The sequence below is a fragment of the Rutilus rutilus genome (genome assembly GCF_951802725.1).
Source record: "Rutilus rutilus genome assembly, chromosome: 12".
NCBI lineage: Eukaryota > Metazoa > Chordata > Actinopteri > Cypriniformes > Leuciscidae > Rutilus > Rutilus rutilus.
In genome coordinates, this window is record NC_140217.1 from 31,825,991 (window position 1) to 31,849,503 (window position 23,513).

The 23,513-nt window shown below is 37.6% G+C and overlaps 1 protein-coding gene across 2 annotated transcripts in view; it reads left to right on the top strand.

The window, feature by feature from the left end:
* Nucleotides 1-4,882: 4,882 nt before the first annotated feature.
* srgap3 (SLIT-ROBO Rho GTPase activating protein 3) overlaps nt 4,883-23,513 on the top strand; it is a 93,851-nt gene continuing 75,220 nt past the window's right edge. For both annotated transcript variants that reach the window (XM_084426368.1, XM_084426369.1), the window contains exon 1: nt 4,883-5,536. In XM_084426368.1, the coding sequence (XP_084282494.1) occupies nt 5,470-5,536 (67 nt within the window). In that variant the 5' untranslated portion in view covers nt 4,883-5,469. The remainder of the gene's footprint in view (nt 5,537-23,513) is intronic.

Genomic DNA, 23,513 nt, shown 5'->3' on the forward strand with positions numbered 1-23,513 from the left:
GATAAGATGCTCAATGCAGAGTTCAGATAAGGCCTTGTGAGCAGAAGGTGTTCCACGTGTACTGGAAACGTGATATTGTTTTTTTTTTGCATATGGAAATTATCATAAATACTAAAAAAACATAAATTATACAGCCCAAGTTTTATTCTTTTGTTATCTCTTCTTTATCCCAAGTTTTATGTATGGTCTGACCCAAGTTTTATTATGCTTCCTGTTTTTCTCTAATTTTAGAGAGGGAAGTTTAAAAAAATTGGAGTTTAAAAAATGAGAGTCTGAAATTGGCCATAGACGTTTCCAGATGCCATTTCCCCCACCGTTTCCACTGCCTCCTTCTAATAAAAAGTGGGAAGGAAAAGATGTGTTAGTTCTTTTACATCATAATTTACATTTATATCAATGCCAGAGCATTAAACCGATTTTGTTCATGCTATTTTTGTCTTTTGCTAATGTGACAGAAATAATTTAACCTGGATTCATTGCACAATGACAGGGAATATGCAGCTGAGTGCCAGATGTGGATGATAAAAGAATGGGAAGTATATGCAGGAAATATTTAGGATTTCGGTAACACTTTTAAATAAGGTTCAGTAGTTAACATTAGTTAATGTATTCACTAATATGAACAAACAATGAGCAATACATTTGTTACAGTATTTATTCATCTTTGTGAATGTTAGTTAATAAAAATACAGCTGTTCATTGTTTGTTCATGTTAGTTCACAGTGCATTAACTAATGTTAAGAAATACAACCTTTGATTTTAATAATGAATAAATGTTGAAATTAATATGAACTAAGATTACTAAATGCTGAAGAAGTATTGTTCTTAGTTCATGTTAACTAATGAACCTTATTGTAAAGTGTTACCAGGATTTCTAACCAGCTCTTGGCATTATACTTTGGCATAGTTGTGATTGTATAGCAACATTTATGTAGGATTTTGTCTTGTTTCCTCTCGGTATGTGCTGCAGTGAATCTGAGCAGCTGAAGGTAAGATTTCATCTTAATCCTCTCATTTCCGTAAGATAAATGTGCAGCATGCAGCTATTGGACTTGTAATCGAAAGAAAACATAAGACTGTGCATCCAAACATCTTTCCCAGCTTCTTAATGTGTCCAAATTTCATTCATTTTCAGTCGCCTTATACCCTGGCATTGGTCCAGACAGAATCCTCTATGGCACATATATTCTCAGCAGTGACTCATTCTGGTGTTTTGAGCCTCTAGGAGGAAGCTCTCTTTCTCTCTCTGCTATTCTTCAAGCTGAAATACTGAGAAGAACCTCACAATGCTGCTTTGTCCCTCAAAAACACTGAAGTCATAGTTTCCCAGGCTGCTGCCCCCTGAGATGCCTAGAAGTGATGAAGCGAGAGGAGGGGCACAGAGCTTGGTAAATTGCTTGGTAATTTTTTATTTTTTTTTGCCATGAACAAAAGGATACAACACATTATTGTGCCTCTGTAGGGATGTTCATTACCCCGGTATAGCCCATGATGTTCCCCAACCTCCTTCACAATGATAAAGAGTTAGGCAAAACTCTAAATTGCAGAATAGATCTTTCTGTCTGTCCATCATTTGTAATTTCTATCTGTCTGTCTGTAACTATCTATTGTTTGTTCAATCCATCATTATCTATCTATCTATCTATCTATCTATCTATCTATCTATCTATCTATCTATCTATCTATCTATCTATCTATCTATCTATCTATCTATCTATCTATCTATCTATCTATCTATCTATCTGTCTGTCTGTCTGTCTGTCTGTCTGTTTAACTGTCTGTCTGTCTATCTGTCTGTTGTTCTAGCTAATGTTTGTTGGATCTATCTGTCCATCTATCTGTCTATCTATTGTCCACTCTATTGTTTGTTGTATCCAACTACAATTCAAATTCATTAATTGAATTGGAGTTTAAAAGCATTCTCAATTGATAGTGATGATTCAAAACACAAAAATGTGACCAAATATATGGCGGCATTGATTATGAATCATTCAAATATCACTAATTACAGTTTTTCTCAGTCGCTTTGGTGCATTTCTCACATCACTATTTACATTTGCACAACAGTTAATGCAGTTCTCAAAACAATTAGTACAAACTGCAAAACCTAGTTGATAACCTGCAAAAGCGTGTCACTTGCTCAAAATGGATAGCTCATTCCTCAAAAGCAAGTATTCATGTCAATGAAAGTGTCAGTGTCATCAAGATGAAAAGTCCTGACACCATTGTTTATGAACAAGATAGTCAAATGACTTTGTCATGTTTTCATTATGACAGTTTACTCTAAATGTTTTCCAATGCAAAAAAGTCAGATCTTGGTGACACTACCTGAAAATGCTCAAGACAGCACTATATACTATTTGCACAGCCATTTGAAAAATACAGTAAAGTTACACATTACTGTATTTAGTGAGGTAACTGAGTACAAGACACTGAATATGTATGTTTCACATTTTTACTGCATATGCTCTTTGCAATTCTAATTTGTTCACAGCATTGTGCAAAAGAACAAATACACCCTTATTTACAACAAACATAAACTCCCTTTGGATAGAGCTGTGCACAACTGTACACAATATTGCAGTACATATTGGAACTGAACATACAACATACATAGTACTGTAATCATTCATGCACATCCAGATGTTCCTCTCTGTCTGGCCACATCATTTCATCTACATCACAGCGAATATCATCTATTGCTCAATTGCAAATTGTTCAATTTAGGAGACATTTTCAGGAAAAAAAAGATTTAAAAAAATGTGTAAAATTTGCTTGACAGATTTTGAAAACTAGTTCAACATTTTTGTATGTAATGACTCAAGCAATGAAATGAGGACTATTAGTTTTATATGGAATGACTATTCAGCATTCACAAGTATAGTTAATTTTGACTGACATGACATAAGCAAATGATAATGTTATAAAACAGCAGAGAGTTGTATGAAAGCAACTGTTGCATGTCCAAAAGCATTTGCAGTTTGTTGGAAGGAATGAGAAACTGTGCACACATGACTAAATGTTGTGAAGGTTGAACTAACTGTTGTGCAAATGTAAATAGTGATGTGAGAAATGCACCAAAGCGACTGAGAAAAACTGTAAGTTCACCTGAAGGCTGGACATTAATATCATAAAAATTCTATTTTCACATCAGAAATGCAAACCTCTAACCCTTCTGTTTGCATATCCCATTATAAATTCCTAAGGTAAGCTTGTGAAAGTGCGCTTTGAAAAGGTCAAGTGTCTTGTATGTTTACACACTGCTCAAGATGCTCGTGTTGGGCTTTAGGAATTCTTAACTTTTAGGAATAGATCAGTGATAATATTAATGATATGTTACTGACACGCACAACCCACATCTACACATGTATAGGAGTAATGCAGCCAAAGATATGCGCTGAAAATAAACTACAACATAACAGGTTGGATATAGGCCCTGCATATGTAGTATTTGTATTTTTTGTGTAAAAGTTATTGTATGGCTCTGATGCCCATATAGCTATTGATTTTGTGTAACTGAATTCTAAGCTCGCATCTTATGAGTGTTTTTCAGTGTCACTCAGACCACGACCCATTTCACCAAGAGCTTTTCTCTTGCACTGCAAGTTCACAGATGAAATGGCATGATGACAGAGCTTTGATGTGGGTCTCTGAGACCACAGGTTTAAACACCTCGCTGACAGGAACTGTCAGGCCACCGTTTCACTTCTCAGAACATCAAATCTTTGAACATCTCTGACACCTGAATGAACAGAGCTCTTGTCATGCTCGTTACTTTTGGACATTTTCCTAAATTCATTTTGAGCATCGAGGTTATAGATGCAAAACAAATTAGATGTTAGATTAATACTTCCAAACGCATTAGCGCATGCTGTCATATTATGCAAATCAAACTAATTATAAAACACCCACAGAATAATAAAAAAAACTTGAGTGTGAATTGAACATCTGTGCTGTTTGTTCCCTTAAAACACTTCCCTTCGTGCTTCATTTTAGACCTCACAATGTCCTCATGAACGGCAAGTTTGGAATGGATGGAGTGTTAAGTGGTTTGACAATTAACCTCCATTCTCCATTTTCGAGGTAACAGCCACCCTTTTAACCACATTTCTGTCTAAACTGACAAATGCAATGTTACGTATAGTGAATTAGAGATACTGGTGACTGATAGTATCTTGTCCCCAAAGATCCTTTCACTCACTTCTAACTTGAAGCTATTGCATCATCAAATGCATTTTGATAATTGCATTTGATCACCCTCAGCCCTTATTGTGTTGTTTTTATGATGCATCTCTGTAGAATACTTTAATAGGTCCATTGCAGCATTCAGAGGACAGAATGATATTTCTGAATGACCATCGTCCAGTGCCTGTTTCCTATATGGATTCCTAAGTTTGGTGCCTCTACAAGCAAGGTATGATTTAAAAGTTAGATCAATATTTTATGTCCATGTTAGCTGGTCATTATTGCCGAATAAACACTCAGATCAGTAGCTATTTCATGTCCATATATGAATTTAGTATATTATGTACAATCTGCTGGTTATTATTGCAAAATAAACCCCTTCAGGATTACACAACATATGATCACCTTGATAGGGTTTGATTTGCAACAATGACCGATTGACTGTACAGACCTGTTTATTGTCATTTATAGGGAGTGATGCATTTATTGCCTGGTCTTGCAGGTCATTGTCTGAAGTATTGATACTCACAGCCCTATTCAATCTTTTGTGTATTTTAGTTAACAGTTATTATAAATGGGACACAAATACAAACATGCTGATACCTCTCTGAGGAAAATGATACCTTGAGCTAAATACATTGGCTTCAGAGAATGTAAGTGTAAACGAAACGCCCTGTGTGTGAGAGAGTGTGTGTGTGCGTGTGTTTGTGTGTGAGCCCAGGGAGGGGTGCATATGGAACTGATTGGATTGGTTGAGGGAGTGAATTCGACAATAGGAGGAGTCACATACGACGCTCGGGCGCTATTCTGTTCTTTGCTTTGCCGCTGAGATTCTAATGCAACGGAGCCCAATTACGCTCAGATAATGCCATCTCAACTCTTCCTTTCAGAGCATGCGGACCTGAGGACCACATAAACGGCATGGGCACAGACACAACGCCGCATCGTTCATACCCAAACCTCTTCTTGTAGATAGGAATTGTATTTTCTTCAGTCACTTCAGATGGAAGATCTCGAGCAAGGAGGAGCAGCCTCTCCCCGAGCCCAGCAGCTCATCTGAACGCGAGGGATCGGATCTGAGAAAGCGCAGGTGTGCCCGGGGTGCTTTCAGCTGCTTCTCTCTGAAGGGGAAAGTATCAGGATTTACCAGCCGATGTAACATTGAAGGACACTTCTGAGAGTAACTGGTGAGGAAGAAGGGGGAAAACCTGCAAACTGTGACAGTCGGGGGCTCGCGCGCAAGCTCAACATATCACTGGATTCTACATTTATACCTCAAGAAAGATGTCATCTCAGACGAGGATTAAGAAGGACAAGGAGATCATTGCGGAGTATGAAACGCAAGTGAAAGGTATGTTGGCATGTCTTTTATGCATCGATCTGAGGAGTTTAGATGAACATTATTTCACATGGCCTGCAGCGAGATACTTGGATGTTTACTGATCCGATTCATAACCTGCTTCTCTAAATAAACAAAGATTAGGCTACTTTGTTTTGCCAGATTGTGTAAAAATCAAGCTGTTTTTACATTAATCCCTTAAAATTAGCAGCTATTTTTGTTACTAGAGTTACTAGTAGCCTAATCATCCATGTTTTCAATTTAGTAGCCTATCTATTTATTAAACTAGCTACTTATTAGATGATGGTAGTCTTATTCCAGTCCTCAATCCAATCTGTAAGTTATTAGTATTTATTTCCATTACATAGGCTACTACCAATTATTTTTCTTCTAGGCGTCACTAGTCAGATGTAACTAGTCCATTGTTACTGGTAACACATTTGGATCTGTGGTTCTAATATCAACTATTCACTTCCAACTAGTATAGTTGTGGTGCCTATTGCATTCGTGCTAGTAATTATTCTATAATTTTGTGATTAATGTAGGCCTATTAGATATTTCCTGTTTATAACTTTCCCAATAGTTAGTAGTATCGACTTAGACACTAGAATGAATTTGGTTTGTTGCTAGTAACAGTATGATTTTTCTAGGAAGTAACTAAAGTAGCCATTCTGGCTAGACTCGTAAGGAGATGACTACTTTCATAAGAGATGTTGCTAGTAGCAATTGTGATAAACACTCTTGTGTCTTGTAAATAGGACAGCAATGAAGTCCATGCAGTGGTTTGGCATTTTTTCATCAAGACTTGATTGTCATATTCTGACTTCTCACAGCCAGTTTTTACCCAAATGTTTGACTTGGTGTTTGTCTGGCTGAAGTTGCTGCTTTGTAGCCATCTGTCCTTTCCTCATTGTCAAAAATGTGTCCAATTATAACAGCGTTAGGAACTTTGATTCTTTTGACATGGGGTTTTGTGCAACCACAGGAATGGTTTAATATATTCAAAGGTGTTTTATTGCAGTGACTTGTGCGCTGTTGCACATAAATTCCTGCTATTAATGGCCTGCACATTAAGTGTTTGTGCATTCATTGTTTTGGTGAAAAACTAGAAGGTTGGGTGAGGGTTTTTTGTTGCTGGCAGGGTAGAATGGTGTATTGTATTGTCACCCTCTCTGCACAGATGGGTGGAACTTCAAGGCGACCAGCGAGCTCAGTTAATTCTTCTCCTTTGTTTACAATTTACTTTTGGCAGATCTAGTATTAAAGGGAAAGCAACAAAGACCATTAATACATACATTTATAATCAATGTGTATGCAAAGCCTGTGTAGAGACAAGTATTATAGTGATTAAGTGAGGATGTTTAGATGGTGATCTGTTGTTGTGAACAAGATGCATTGCACAGATGTTATATTGTTCCCTCCTATTTACAAGAATCTTTCCACCTCAGTAGAGTCCAATGCCAGTTTGTGTTTGACTAAATGCATCCATTCACAAAGTATTTTAACAGCTCTAGTGTGTGTAGAGTATACTTGTTGTTTGTTCGACTGAGCTTGTTTAGAAACTAACTAGGTTTGGTTTGAAAGGGCGTTCCAGAAACAGTTCATTGATTGGCTACTCAACAATGACGGTGAAGGTTCAAAGGACCCTAGCCATTAAAATGAAAAGGATGGATCATTTGTAAACTTCAGAGAAAGGGTGGATAATCACGGAGATTAGTCATTAATTATTAATGGATAATAGTATTTAAATAACACTTTACCAGTTAGCATCCATTTATAATGAGTTTCCTTATGCAGCAGAGCAGGGTTTGGTCATTTTCCTCAGTTTGTTTTTTTAATATTCAACATTTAAAACTGGTGAATTCCTGGGATTAAGTGTAATGTGATGCACACTGAATCTGCGGTGGGATTTACAAAGTCTGTTTCTCTACTCAAGGATCCCTTCACACTAAACGCCTGTGATTCTCGCTTGAGTAGCTTTTGTTAAAAGAGAGTCTTGCCCCTCAGTGTTTGAGAAGGCCACATGGCTCTCAAGCATAGAGAGGCCCGTCCCATACTTTGGATTTACATAACTTGTGATCTATAATACTGGCACTCTCTTCTTGAACAAATGCCATTAACATTAAAATGTGGATCACCAGACCCCCCCGTCTGAAATAAAATGGTACCCAAGAATTTTGAAAATGTGTGTGTGTGAATCCAGCTGGACTTGCTTACATTAGTTGTAGTGATATATTTGTATTAGTAGTAAAAAATAATACAAACACCAATAATAATAATAATTAGTATTATGAAATATTTTTTTGATACTGTATTTGCTTTTGTAACACATTTGGTTTGGTGATCTTCAAATTCAGAAGGTCACAGACCATAGTCAGTCTTTGTCAAGACCAGATCTGGTGGTTACACAAGGGAGATGTAGTCTGGAATAGTAATGAGCTTTATCCTCAATCTTTGGGAGTTTGAGCAGCAAGCTACGAATGACACAGAGTGGCTTGTTAATGATAGACGGACCCTCATGACACAGACCCATGCTGGGGCTCTGTTAGCTGATGGAGACACTTCGATTTTCTGTAATTACAGCAAATTAACTATATTAAATTGATTGGATAAAAACACCATCATCAATATAATCTTGATGTGGTCAAAAAAAATCATGTAGCTCATTTGATACATTTCTTTGTAACAATCAGTAAAGCGTTTGGTGAATTAGATCCAAATATACATTAACACAAACTGCCCTACTGTCTGGCACCTCTCTGTTGATGTAAACCCAAGAGAACGGTCGTGAAGTAAAACATGTGAAGTGAAGATCCAGAGACATGAGCTGGTGAAGGGCCGCATATATAATCATAATAGAACATTTCACCTACATTATGTATGAAAAGGAGGTTGGAAACAGATAAGAAACTTTAAAAAAAATATTCTGAATAATTCAAGTCACTATGAATTATGTAATAATGAAGATTGAAAAGATGAAGGGTAAAGAAAAGAAAGAAAGAGGTAGGGTCGAGAGATGAGAATGAGGAGTAATTTGCACACACATCTTTTAAAGGGGTCATGATATGAGAAATCAAACTTGATCTTTTGACATATAAGAGGTCTTTGCACCATTAGAAAATCCTGCAAGTTTCATAGCTTAAAACATCCTCCCTATTATAAACAAAGCATTTATTTTTTAAATATCAAGCTCCAAAAATGTCTCGTTTTGATATTGCAGGATCTGTGACGTCTTACAGGCAAACGCATTTGCATATGACTGCCTCCAGAGCAAGACGAAATCATTTACTTACAGTTTGTGCTGTCGGATCCAATGCAGTTGGCTGCTTCATCTGTCAACAAAAGTTTCTCTGCAAACTCTCCATTACACATCGACGAATAGCTATATATCATTACACCATAGGCCCCGCCCACTAGCATTTAGGTCACTTAACGGCTTAAAGGATTCAAAGTTTTGTTTTTACTTTTGTTTTTGGGGTTCTTAAAGGAATAGCTCACCAAAAATATATTTTATATAATTTATAAAAGATAATTTTGTCATTAATTACTCACTCTCATATTGTTTCAACACTGCATTATTTTTGATGATTGAATTTGAGCAATTTTAATAATTAACAACTTAAATTTTAGTCCTCCAATAAAGATATCACAAGGGTGATTAAATGATAACAGAAATATATATATTTTTTGTAACTGTGCAACTTGTATAACCCCAAATACTAACGACACACTTCAGTGTTCTTTCATGATGTAATACTGGTAATGACATTTAGTCCAATTTTAGTCTTCATTAATGCATACAGTCAAATCACCGTGTGAATCACCACATTGTCCTGATAAGTTCCATCTCTAGTGTATGAATCCAGCCAGGTAGCAATAACTCACACCATGACACAAGTGATTTAAATTTGCATTTCATTACGAGCTTCCTGAAACGACCCTAAAGAGACCTAACCATCGCAAACCAATCACTGTGCAAAAAACTAGCATAATATGCATGCTGGTAAAATCCCCTGTTAGGGTGATAAACAATCCTTACGAGCAGCTGTGAGTAAATTAGCATAAACCCTCCCACTCCCTGCTCGTGCATGTTTTTCATGTGGAACCTTGCTTAATTAAACAGAAGCACCGTGCCCCTGACACATGCACATGCAAATTGCATAATTAATGTTTTGAAATTCACAGGAGCCTTTCAAGCTGTCAAGATGAGTACAGAAGAGGGTCAAATGCAAATTCAATAAATGTACTATTTTTACTTGTATTCAACAATCAGATTATCACATCGACCAAATGAGATTACACTATTGTGTGTCATAATTTCTCAATTTTTGCCCCATTATGCTATTTTAAAGGTTCCTAATTTTGTTTTGGAGTTCTCCTACAATAGGTTTGCATCCAAGGTCAAAAAACTATATATTTTTTAATATATATATATATATATTGCACATTACCTCATTTCTCAAAGAGAGAAAATGATTAGTTTGAAATTTCAGTCTCTTTAAACCCCTCCTTTCCGAGGGCCTACTCTGCTCTGATTGGTCAGACGTCCCAGCCTGTTATCCCTTTCACACGTAAGTTTAAAGGAGTCATAACCTAGTATTACCTTGGATACCCACGCTCTATTATAGTCTTTCAGGCCCTTCTAAAAAAGAAAAGTGGAAAAAAGTGGAAAAAAAATAAACACTCTGACCCTTATTTCTGAAGGCATTATTGTCTCGCGAGATCTGATGCGATATTTTGGCTGTCGTGGACGGTCATTGTAATAATGCAAATGAGGGGCGCGTTGATTGGTGGCAGGAAGGAGGGGGGTTGACACCGCAGGTAACGCTTCAGCATATCATTCCAAAATGACATCCATATATGGTATATCCTGCGCCAGAAATTAACATCACGTATTTGAGTGCGCGTGCACGTGGGCTGGTTGACGAACCCAGGGGTAAACAAACGCTTCACTTTTAAATATCGGCTTCCCGGCCAGTGTATAATCGTTAGGCAATCATAACATACTTTTTTTCTCGTGGAAAAGTGAAAATTACAGGTCATGACTCCTTTAAAATATTCTGGCTGACCCCCCCAGCGTGAGTTTTTCAAGGCGACCGTTATTTAGAATGTGTCACTTTATGGTTTCCATGGTGACGCGTCATTGCTTGTCACGTGACACACCGCAGCAACAACAGAGCTGAATGAATGATGATCTGCTTTTATGTAATTTTTCCTTTTTTATTCAAAATATTCACAAATTTGTTAGATATGGCATGAAATATCTGATATTCCGATTGTCAAATATATGCAAGTGGAAGTGTTTTGTTGTTTTAACACCTTTATAACGATCGCGTTAGTTGAGCTGTATGAGTGATGGGCGCCGGCGCCGCCATCTTAGTTTGTGCCGCAGACGCAGTTCAGAGAATCGGATCTGTTGGATTTACAACACATGAATTCATCCACTTCTCCCGAAATACATAAAAGTAAGTGGCAGGTGAACTGGGAGAAGAATAGAGTAAACTTTAAAGTTACTTACACAATGTGTATCTGATATGAATAAAACTATTTAGGAAACTATCTAATTATAATGGAAAGGATTATTATTGCCTTTTCCTTTGACATTAGTGTGTATTTTACAAACTCTAAATGTATTGTTTTTTTTAGTACTTATATGTCTGAAACCTAAAATAAACATTATGTGGTTGAAAACACTGAAAAGTTGTGATATATAACAGCTCTGAGCGCGCCTGTCTCTGACTCAGCGCCAGCCAACGCGCGAAAGCGCATTTGAATTTAGCAGTTGATCACGTCACTGACCGTTCTAATCACACCGGTGTGATCGTACGCTCCAGGGACCAGCCTAGACTGATCACACCGGTGTGATCGTACGTGCGAAAGGGTTATGATTGGTCAACCGTTTACAGCGTGTGTCAGAAATGAAGCGCCTATTACTAGGGGTGGCACGGTACATGAAAAAACATCCGAACCGTTCGGTTCGCTTGTCTCGGTTCGGAGCGTGTGTGCGTCGCACGGTTCGCACGGTTCGACGCATGCGCAATGAAGCTCGTGCCCGTGCTAATACAATGCTAAATCATAAATCAGACTTATGTAGAATAACATTACGATGTCCAGCAATCGATTTAAATAGTACACTGGGTTTACTTAGACATTTAATGAGATCTACTCCACTATATGTTGTTTTTTCACGTGAATAAATACATAGATCGACTGTTTTACATATGTACTTTAATGGTTCAGTGGCAGAACTTTTGCCAAGCGTGTCATAGGTTCTGAGTTCTAATCCGCACTCGTATGTATATTTTGTTTCTTTTTCATCAAAACCGATTATGTTTATCAGTGGTTGTGTATCAAGCAGGGACAGATTTGTGCGCATTTTGTTTCGTGATTTCACCGGAACGAATAGAGTAGAGTCTCCTCAACGGATTGAAGCGCGCGTCCGAGTGAAGAATGTGCGGCCGCTGCGGCGTGTGCGCGAGCCACAAGAGAACACTGTATCAGCGCCACTGATCGCAGCGGCAACGAGCACTTTGATCACTTGATTAAAAAAAACACATTTCAGCGCTAGATTGCTTTAACGAATACTTTGCTAGTTAACTGGAGATGTTTTATTTATTTGTATTGGTACATCCGTGCTGCGAGATAATATCGACCCTGTCAAAAAGTGGTGGGAACATGTCCCACCCGCAAATTACGCCTATGATGACGAGACACGAGGAGAAATTGACAAAGAACTGTCCGACACAGTCCACGTAGCTCTCACTACAGATGGATGGACCTCCAGGGCCACTGAAAGTTTCCTCACGGTGACCGCTCACTATATTACTTTGGAATGGGAAATGAGAAGCTGCGTTTTGCAAACAAGCCCCATTTATGAAATAAATAAATAAATAATTAGATAATTAAGCTATATATCATATGCTGAAGTAAATTTTTGGAGCGTTAAAGATTAAAAGAAAAAATAACACCAAGAACCGTACGGAACCGAAAACCGTGACCCTAAAACCGTGATACGAACCGAACCGTGGGTTTTGTGAACCGTGCCACCCCTGTCTATTACCATATCTGAATTTCAGCTCCAGAGGCTTCCTCAGCACTTGATACACAGTGAGCATGTTTACATGCACGCCAGTACGCTGATAACTCACAAAAATCAGTTTACTGAAATAACCTGTTATCCAGGTTTTCACGCAAAACAATAACTCAACAAGCAAGTAAACCACATTTACAAGACTTTATTAATAAATCATGTTATTTCTTGGTATTGACGTCAAAATGCAATAATTTACGTATCTGACTCCGAGTATTTCATTTGTTGGTTGTGATGTTAAATAAAGCATTAAAAACAGAAGAAGAGTATTGCAACATGTCAGCGGGAATCTTACGGCTCATATATTATCCTCTCATGCAGTTTCAGATGCAGCATTTTGACTGTACCACTTCTTCTTATAAGAGAGCACTGTCAGAATTTTTTTGGGTCAATAAAGAGTCTGAGTGTGCGATATAGTTCCTGCAAAACACTCACTCTGTCTGGATGTACTTAAATCCACAGTAAGAACGTGTTTCTGTCACATATCACACATGCGAACTTCAATAAGCTGACAGAAAGCAGGTTAATGTGTTTACATGTGCTTAAATTGGCTTAAGGGGCAAAAATCTAGCTGTGACGATCGGTTTATGCTTAAGCCGTTTATGACCTTACTCTGATGAAGGAAAACAGGTTAACGCGTTTACGTGATCACATGCATTGTCGGCTTATTAAACATAATCAGGTTAAGAACATGCATGTAAATGCACTCAGTGATAAGATCAATGGCGTCGGTTTATCAATTCCAGTGGGAGTCCTTATTCTTTTGAAGTGCATGCTACAACTTCAGCTACAACCACAGTGTTTGAGGCGGGTCAAAGTAGACGTCGTTTACTGGCAGCCAATGAAGACCATAGGCTGGCATTATGCAAATGTGTTACAATGTTACGTAGGTTTGTAACAGGAAGTGAGATTGAAATTGCTGACGACTCATTTCAGGAGTTCAAAATCGATTCTTTCTTTTAGGAGACAATAAGTTTATTTGTCATGCTGTTTGATCTTTAAACTTTGCAGATATTTTACATTCACAAACAGTTATATTACTGCATGAAAGGAGGATAATATTTCAAAAAGCATAATAGGGGCACTTTAAAAGGAATAGTTAATGTACAGTTATTATAAAATTTAATTTATGTTGTTCCAACTGTTAGATTTTTTCCCCCCCGCTTTTTTTTCTGTGAAACACACAACGAAATGATTGGCCAGAATGTCAGAGGTTCAAGCTGCTCTTGGAAAGTGGATGGTGATTTGTACTTCTAAGCCACAAAAAGCAACATAAAACCATCAGGAAGGTTGTCAACAGGAGTCACACACTATAATTCTTCTGTAGCCATAAGAGAGCTTTCTCTTTGTTTAAAATCTTTCACCCTAAAATCCCATTCGTGATCGCAGACATTGGTGTCTTGAGATGCATCACTCCAGATTCAACATTTATGACAAATGCTGTTGGTTCTCATGTGTCTAATGTCCACAAAGATTCAATTTGCACAAGCTCCTTTTGGAGTTTAACAGCCACTGGTTACATGTTTTGTTGTATGAAAAAAGAGCAGCTTGGACATCCTTCTAAACATTTACTTTTGTGATACACAGAAGAAAAGAAAATCATATACAGATTTGGAATGACTATTTTGTTCCTTAAACATCAGTTAAAAGATTTACTTTGGGTGATTCATGAACCAGAGATTTTATTGACATTTTTTATACAAATAGGAAATATTCAGTGTTTACTATATTGCAGAGTTTTTCACTCCTGATTGTTTTTCACAGCAAAGTTTTTGGTCATGCTGGTGCCAATTAATTGTTTTATTTAACACTGAGTTCATTGTTAGATAAAGACACCATCTATTTTTTTAACCTTGTTGGATAGTATTGCAAGACACAAAACCATAATAGGGAATTTAATGATGTAAGAAAAAAAACGATATTCCTAAATGTGATATAGCTAGTTTCATGTGAAGGCAGAAATACTTTACTACAAGTTCTACCAGTTTTTTTGTTTAATGTTTAGTTCTTTGTCTGAGGTTTTCTCAGAATTCCTACCATAGTAATTTAAAACATTTAAAGTTGAAAGCATGCACATACTAAAAAAACAAACAGGTTTAGCTTGATAAAACAGGTTTAGCTCTACCTCAGTTACTTGTTACTCTCAATGCTAAGAGACAAAATGAACAGTTTTGTCTGTCAACTTTCCCATGGTTTATTTCCTCAGGTCAGGTGCTGTTAGATTCTTTCTAGAGTGAAAAAAATTATGTGCAGGTTGATGGATTGCTAGTTGACAGTTTGGTCTTAATGAAACGAAGTATAATTGGCCCTGATCAAACATGTTTTCAGGTGTATATATATATATATATATATCAATGATGCTTTAAAAGGGATAATTGAAAGCTTTGTAAATACAAGAAAAGTTAAAAAACTAGTAGACCTAGTCTTGTATTGTAACACAACTGTTTAAACATCTGTGCTTGAGTGTCTGTTTTTTCTTTCCCTTTTGTTTGAACAACTTTTCATCATATGTGGCTTGTGAATTGGTCTACCTTCTCTAAATCTGGGTTGTAGACCCCACTTGACCATACATCACACAGCAGGAATGTAAATGACAGGTTAATGTGATACAGGCCGAGTGGCCAGCAGTGATTCATGGTCCTACCACACACAAACACACTCACAGGCGAACACACCACTCAATAGTTTGTGCAGGGCTGCTTAGTGCCGCACAGTTATGTGATTCATAGAATGCCCTTCCCATTCACTCTCAATGCAAGCAGACAGTGACTATTGCCATAGCAACCAATATTCAATCAAAGCCTTGTGCAAGAATGTCCATTGGACCAAACCAACTCAGAACCTAATCTTGTTAACCTGATTCATATTCGTATTAATAATTGTTTTGAGTATATTATGTTTTTTTTTATATTTCTCTAAAATATATTATATATCAAATAAAAAATATAAATATATAATATATATTTATATTTAATAATAATAAACAATACAATAATAAAGTAATGGAAAATAATAATAGAATTAACAAAAAAATTAAACCAAATTAAACCAATTTTTTTTTTAGGTTACCTGACAAACGTATTCTTTTAAACTTTAATTGTATTTTTATTGTGTAGACTGGTAGTTGACAGCTTTTATGGCCTTTAATTTTAGAGACTATTTTTAATTCATTTATACTTCAATTTATTCGTCACACTGCAGGACCAATTCAAATGAACTAGCCAAAAAGGCAATTAAAATGTTGAAAAGAGAAATGGCGACCTTTTAGAGGACATGGTGTATGTTTTGCAAATTATAACCCAAACTCTTGATATTAGTTAAAGTAAAAGGGACATGTTATGCATCAGCTACTCACAATCTTGAATTTGCCTGAGACCCTTGATTTCCTCTCAGCTGGTTTCTTATTAATAAACATTTTTTAAGGCCCAGCGGATGAGCGCCAGGCCAAGGGCCCCAGAAGGACCAGGGGGCTGTGCACCTCACCTCCGTCCAAGCTGTTCAGCTGCCACACAGCTTTATTTGCATTTAAATAGAGGGGCTCTGAGTGGAGAAGTAGCTGGAGCTGTAGAATTGGACTTTTTAGTCTTTCCCTTCACGTAGAGGAGCGAGGGATGGGGAGGGTGGATGAGGCTGTTTCCTGCTTGTCCTCTCTCCTTTTCAGGCTTGTCATAATCAGTGTCAGTACAGGGAGTGTGTTATGTAATGGGTCAGGATTTGGCAGCGAGGGCCTGCCAGCTTCCCATCGCCTCTTTCAGTAGCAAGGCAGGACAGTCCAAATGCCTCCTGTTACACCCCAAGATAGGACCTTATTAGTAGTGGTTTTATTTTGCATGTGAAATGTCTCATTGAGTTTGAATTTGAATGGCAAGAACTGTAGATACTTTGTTTTCCTGGCGGTTTACAACTATATGTATGCGTGTTTACATTATATTGGTAATCTCTCTCACAGTTTTGAGTAGTCAGAGTTTGGACTTGACACACAGTCTAGTGCATTATTTTTATTTTTTTAGTTATTTATCTGGCTGAGAATCGATCACTTTGAAAATGTTCAAGATGGTCTGATGACCTATAATAAAGTGGAAAAACATGTTTTCTTTTGCCTTTTAAGCTGCTAACTGTCATCCCTCTTTTTGAGTATAGATATGAAATGGTTGTTTTCATGAATGCTTTGGAATATGGATCTAATGGTCTCTTTTAAAAGTAGACGCTCAGCAGATTATTGCAGAAGTGAAAGTACTTCAAAAGGTGAAAGTGTAAAAAAAGTTAAGGTTTACTGTAAAGAAAATAAACGGAACTAAACATTATATTATTAAGTGTCCCGCTATCAGGACCCCTGACAGTTACATGGAGGTTCACTGTCCTGCATACTAGTTTAGCTTCAACCCCAATTAAACACACCTGAAGCAGCTAATCAAGGACTTCAGGATTACTAGGCTGTGTTCGAAATTGCCCCCTATACCCTCATTCTCTATTCCCTACATTAGTCCACTAATATAGGTTACTTGAAGGAGTGAATAAAAATGAGTGAGTGAATTCAGACACTGAGTGCGCCGGAAGGACTGAGCTTTTGCATAGTTTGTGCTTGTTGTCTAAAAATCACTTACCAAACTGGCAGCTCCATTAGTTATGAAAAGAAATATCTTGACCTTGTCTTGAAAACTATGTATAAACCTCTAACAATTTAATAATCAATTAAGAAAGGAATTTATACCTGTATGATATTACGCTGTACCCACATTGGACCAGCGGTTTGGAAAATAGATGGATGGATGATTCATCTGTGGACGGCATCTTCTGGTGGGACGCGGGAATTCGTTCGGCTTGACCCTCACAGTGCATTGTGGGTATTCTCTAACTGTTGAGCGTACATCGGTTGTACACTCATTATTGCGGTGCATAATGGGATTGAATGAGTGCACTCGATAACATCCACTATGGTTTCGGACACCACTACAAATAGCTGTTCCCTCAAATGGTGCCCTGGGGCGATTTCGAACACAGCCCTAGAAACTTTCAGACAAATGTGTTTACTATAGGACTTTGGCACTCCAGAAGCTGGATTAGACACCCCATGGGCTATGGTTTATCTGAAATAGTTGATACTACAATAATGGGGGTTATGCTCAACAAGCTTCCTTATTCTGTTAAACAGGTTGCATCACTTCCTGTGTTTTGTTTATGCTCCGTTAAATATAGATATGTTTTACTCAAGATGCCTTCAAAGGTGCTACCCAAGATGAAAATAACCTATGTCCATTGCAAATGCACTAAAAGTTAAATTTAAAAAACAATCTTCTTCTCACTAACATTTTGATATTAAAATGGAATTAAACACCAACAATAAAAATAGCTAGGTAGGTTAGGTGATTACATCAAACGTCCATAGATATCGCTGTCAGTTCATATTTCACTTTCTCCGACAAGCTGATGCGATGAGACCTGTTTCCTGTTTGTTCATGTGACGTTCGACATAAAGCCTATTGATGTGGTATGGGGGGGGGAAACGTGCAATTCAAACTACAATTCAAATAATTGCACTGCAGCGTCGGTTGACAACCAGGCAGAATAACACTGGAGAAAATGGAGGTAATTTGTGTAGACTTTATCAAAAGTACCAATTTTAAAGATGTAACTTAGAAAACGCAGTGTGCAATTATACATGTCTGGTTGTGGAAATTTGGTTTGCTTGCTAGTACCAACATATCATCTTATTTCAAAGATTTGCACATTGTGTTAACCTTGTAAACAACCCAACTCTAAAAAATTGCATAAAGCCAAAATGAAACAGCAAGTTTTCAGACAGTTTTTGCCATTTTTGTGTCAGTATGCATCAGATGTTTGTGAACAGACTGTGGGTGGTCGGTGGGTATGCTGTCTGAGTCTGAGTCTGGCATGACCATGTTCATTCTTGGCCTTCTCTTCATAATTGCATTGACGAAGCCCAAGACGCATGACAAGAAACTCATACAAGTGTACATACTTCAGTACATCTTTAAATCACTTATTGTGGTAATGTGTGTTGGTCATGTGATCTGAGCTTTGTTTTAGGGCTGAATTTGATTTATTTTTCTGTCATTTTCCATGAGTTTACTTCTCTGTGATCTGAGTTAAGGGGAGAGCAGGTGGTTTGTGTTTTTGGCAGTGGTCCTTGGCGCCAGATAGAGTTTTAAAACCTCAGCAATGGCTGGGGTTAAGGATCCCCTTAATTTATATCGAGTGCTCACTAGAAAGATACGGCCCCAAATTATCACTGATAAGCCCCACACAGCCTGAAGGTAGAAGTAATGGTACTCAAATACTAGACTAATTGTGTATAACTGTTTATTGCTGACAAATAAACATGCATGCATAGGCTAGCTTGTTAAGGTTTTGCTGTTGAGTTTTCTGTCATGGTTTGCTGGCTGCTAAGGAATGTATTTTCACACTTATAAGCTTTAGTTTATGCTTATTCAGTTTTCCTTTGTCAAAAAGGTTTCTTGCTAAATGTCTTTTTCAAGCACACATGCAAAGTTGGTTGATAACAACTGCAATAAAGCAATAGCCTAGTTAACAATTACTAACATAAGTGTAACATAACTAAATTTACTCATCTTCATTAATCTTAGATTAAAGGCCATTGCACACTGAGTCCGAAATTTTCGTATGCGTTTTTTCGTGTTCGTCAGCAGTAAAATTCGTCACGCACAGAAACCTTGCACACTGAGTCCGATCCGTATTTATTAAACCTTTGCGGAAAAAAAACGCACAAAATACTAAATGGATTCGTCAAGCAGTGAGGATGATTTTGTTGCCCTCTTTCTTCTTAAAAAGAGAAAAAGAAAGAGGAAATATTGGGTCCATCCAATCCTGAGATTGCGCCGAGAGGAAGGAGAGTTTCACCTCCTTATCAAGGAGTTGCGAAATTATCCCAAACGATTCAAAATTTACCTCAGAATGTCAGTGGAACAGTTTGATGCTTTGCTAGCGAAACTGGAGCCACATATTAAAAAGAAGACCACCAATTTCCGTGAACCAATCGATCCTGAACAGAGACTGGCATGTCTATGAACGGACACACACACACGCGGCCGGTGTCGTGCCGAATTTTGACTCCTGCCAAATTATTACCCCCCTAGTATTGGTAGGTTTAGGATTAGTTGTGGGGGTGGGGTTAGGATTAGGGGTGGGGTTAGGATTAGGCAATCGGTACTGACTTCAACGAGGGGAGTAATAATTTGGCAGGGGGTCGAAATTCGGCACAACACCGGCAGAAGCGCTGGGCAGACAGAACAGCTGTATACAGGTTATATTTTATTCAGTGTCTTTGTAATCCGCATTTTGTTTTTCATACAGTACTTGTGCTGCGAGACGAAGTGTATCAACTTGTCAGACGTCATTCTGGATTTTGTCGTTCGGTGTACGGTCGTACCGGTGGCTCTGAATTTTCAAAAAACCTCACAAAACACTGGCTGTGGATGCGAAAAACGCAGAAAATCGAACCCAATCCGAATTTTTTTTTTACGGACGAAAGTTTCGTAGACAGTGTGCAAGCATGATTGACATAACGTGAGGTTATGTTTTTTTTTAACGTGCGAGAATTTCGGATGCGAATTTCGGACTCAGTGTGCAATGGCCTTAAGGAAAATATAATCATCATATGGACGAAATGTGGATATTTAGTAGAATGTGTTTTCAGACTGGAAATTCAGACTGTCAATCCAAAAAATGTCCTAAAGAAGTACTTAATAACATCAACGTCTTAAGGAGTTCACAAGGCCAATACAAAAAAGAAAATCTGATTTATGAAGAGCGGGACATATACCTCATTAATGACAAATGAAGCAGAGTTGCATGTCATGGCACTTAAAAAAATAGCTGATGCCCAGCATGAGTGTTGCTGATACTTATTTTATTTACAGCTTCAGTTACATTATTGACTGGACAGCTTTAGTTTTTAAATGCGAGTATCGACAAACATGGCAGCACATTTTAGTTTAAGTTAAAGTTCAATGCAGAATTTTCTGTCAAACCCATTTTGTACGGCAATTTGTGAATCGACCTCTTTGTTCCTCTTTGCAGAACTGTTGATAAGCCAGACTGATGCAGAAAGGGAGCTATTTTTATATGGCAGCTTTCTGGAATGAGGTAGTCAGTGTTCTGAAGAACATATTCGTATCCTGAATTATTCCATTGTGGTGAATTGCCCCTCTGTGCTTGACTGCCTGTTAGCAGCATATGTCATGCTTCATATGAATTCTGTCCAAGTCCAAACCTTGCTGTTGTGCAGGGTTCCTCAGATCCAGTCCTGGAGGGCCACTGCCCTGCAGAGTTTAGCTCAGACCCTGATCAAACTCTCCTACTTGTGATTTTCTAGTGATCCTGAGGACCTTGATTAGCTTGCTCAGGTGTATTTGATCAGGGTTGGAGCTAAACTATGCCCTCCGGGACTGGATTTGAGGGACCGTCTCAGCTGGGTTTGCTTAAAGGTGCTGTATGTAACTTTTTTCACTCTACTAAAGCATAAAAATACCATAATATGTTTGCATATATTGAGGAAACATGCTACGTTCACATACTCGTTTCTCTGAAAAACACTTATACAGCCAGTTATTTTACTTTGAAATGTGCGTTTCCAGGCTGGGATGTTTGTTATTGTTTTGCTCTGTGATACTGCACTTTGCCAATTTACCAGTTTTCATTGTCCATTTGCGCTCGTTCCTGTTGCGTGTGCTCAAACTGGCGACCCGTGTGAGTGCCATCCAGTCTGAGGAGCAAGAGGCGGGAGAAATGACGATCTCCGATATTTTGAATTCGACTGCAGTACCTATTTCGACCACTAGTCATTCTTACATACTGCACCTTCCTGATTCCTGATTTCACACTGTACAAAAGTACACAAAAATACTAGTGAATTTGCATTTAATTTAGTTTGGGTCCTATTTTCTTTTACATTGCACTCTAAAAAATGCTGGGTTAAAAACAACCCAATTTGGGTTGTTTTGGCCACCCAGTGCTGGGTCAAAAAGGGACATACCCCAGCTGGGTTGTAGTTTTTCTAATGAATCGAGGAAGAGGGCAAGGTTAGCAACTAGTCCATGTGTGCATTTGCATAATTTGATGTATTTTTTTTATTTTTATATTTGTATGATATATTTATAATAGTTTTAGTGCCAGATTTACTAAACAGACCAAGAGCAGCCCAAATTACCGTCTGGTTTAAGACATGCTTTTTTGGGCAGTAAATAATGGCGCAAATACCAGTAGATTGACTAGCGCAAACTTTAGTCACCTTGCATGATTCTTTTAAATACTCTCCTCCCATAAATTTTGCATCTGAACAGGAAACTCCGAAAAATGCATATGCAATAAAGTCAGTCGCAAAAATGAACCTGTTTCGCCTTTTCAGCGCAATTTTTTCACTGCATGTCTTTAGTAAACAGTTATTAATTGTAATTAAAACAGACCTTGCTACCCTTCAGTTAAAAACCACTGGTTAAACCATTCAGTTACACTGGTACTGAAAGCAAAGAGGCATTTCTGGTCACTAGGGCCATAGTAAAATTCATATTTTCCTCATGCTATCTTTTCTCGTTGTCCAGGCGTTGTTATTTGGCATCTCCAAAAAACAAATAAGAATGTGAATTTGATTGACGTGAGTGATAAATACCAGTATTTATAATGTGTCTCGGTTTACTGTTATCATGCTTTAAAATCATTTATTAGAGGAAGCACCTTATACCTGTTTATTAAAGTTTAACCGAATAATACATTTCTGATTTTGTTGATCTTTATAGCTTTATCTTACATAAAAATAACTGGATGTGTGTGGACCGCCAATGGTGTTAAAGGTCTTTGTCTTTACCCAGATGCTCTTAACCAGCAACTGACATAATTGCAAATGAGCACTGCAATTTTGACATTTTGTACAGCCAGGGAATAAATTCCAAAAATTGGTGCCACACAAGAGGTAGCCAGGAACAAAAGAGGTCAGATGATTGTCTTGTCATGTTGCCTTGTGTAAATGTGCACGTGTCAACATCTCGACGCCCTCCATCTCTCCTCAGACCTTTTTCCCGGGAGAATACCCGTGCGTTGCCGTAGAGACAGTGTACAGTCATTTTTCTCTGTGAGTGGGACTGGCATGGAGACAGCTGTGATTGAAGGCACGGCTCTAAAAGGGACATGTCTCGAATTCTCTAAAGACGCCAGATCATATAACATAGACACAGGATGCTGATGGTAATACTTCAGCTGGGGAGGAGAAATCAATGCGTTAAATAGATGGGAAGCTGGATGGTGGTGTTTCTGTGTGCATTCATGTATTTAGTGTGTGTGTTTTGGATTTGTCTGCATGGAGCAAAGGACAGAATTGCATTATCTTCTTCCTGGACAGTGATATTGTATTGTCTTATGTACCCAATTTCAGTTAATTGGTGTCTCAGGCATTCAGCCATGTAGTGCAGATGTTAAATTGACTTTCCATGTGGAGTTAGAAAGACATTTGCACAAGTTCATGTTGTGAAAAGGCTAGGCAATCTAAAGATTGGCCGAGACTATTCGGCTATGATCAGGAATTATGTTCTTGGGTGAATGACTGAGTGTGTATGTGTGTTTCTTTTGCTGAGGATGAGCAATGAGCATTCAATTTTTAAATAACCTGCTACAGTGTTTTTACATTTAAATGGTTTTTGCCATCATCTGTTGCTCACTTAAACTTAAAGTAAATCTTTATAACGGTGTGATGCCTAATTTTACCTATATATATATATATATATATATATATATATATTATTTTTATTTTTTTTAAATATTTTTTTATTTAATTAGACAAAAGAGTATAGAATTTTAACATCAGCCATTTATCGGTCATGAAAATTATTATTGGTAATATGAAGCAGCACAACTGTTTTCAACATTTAT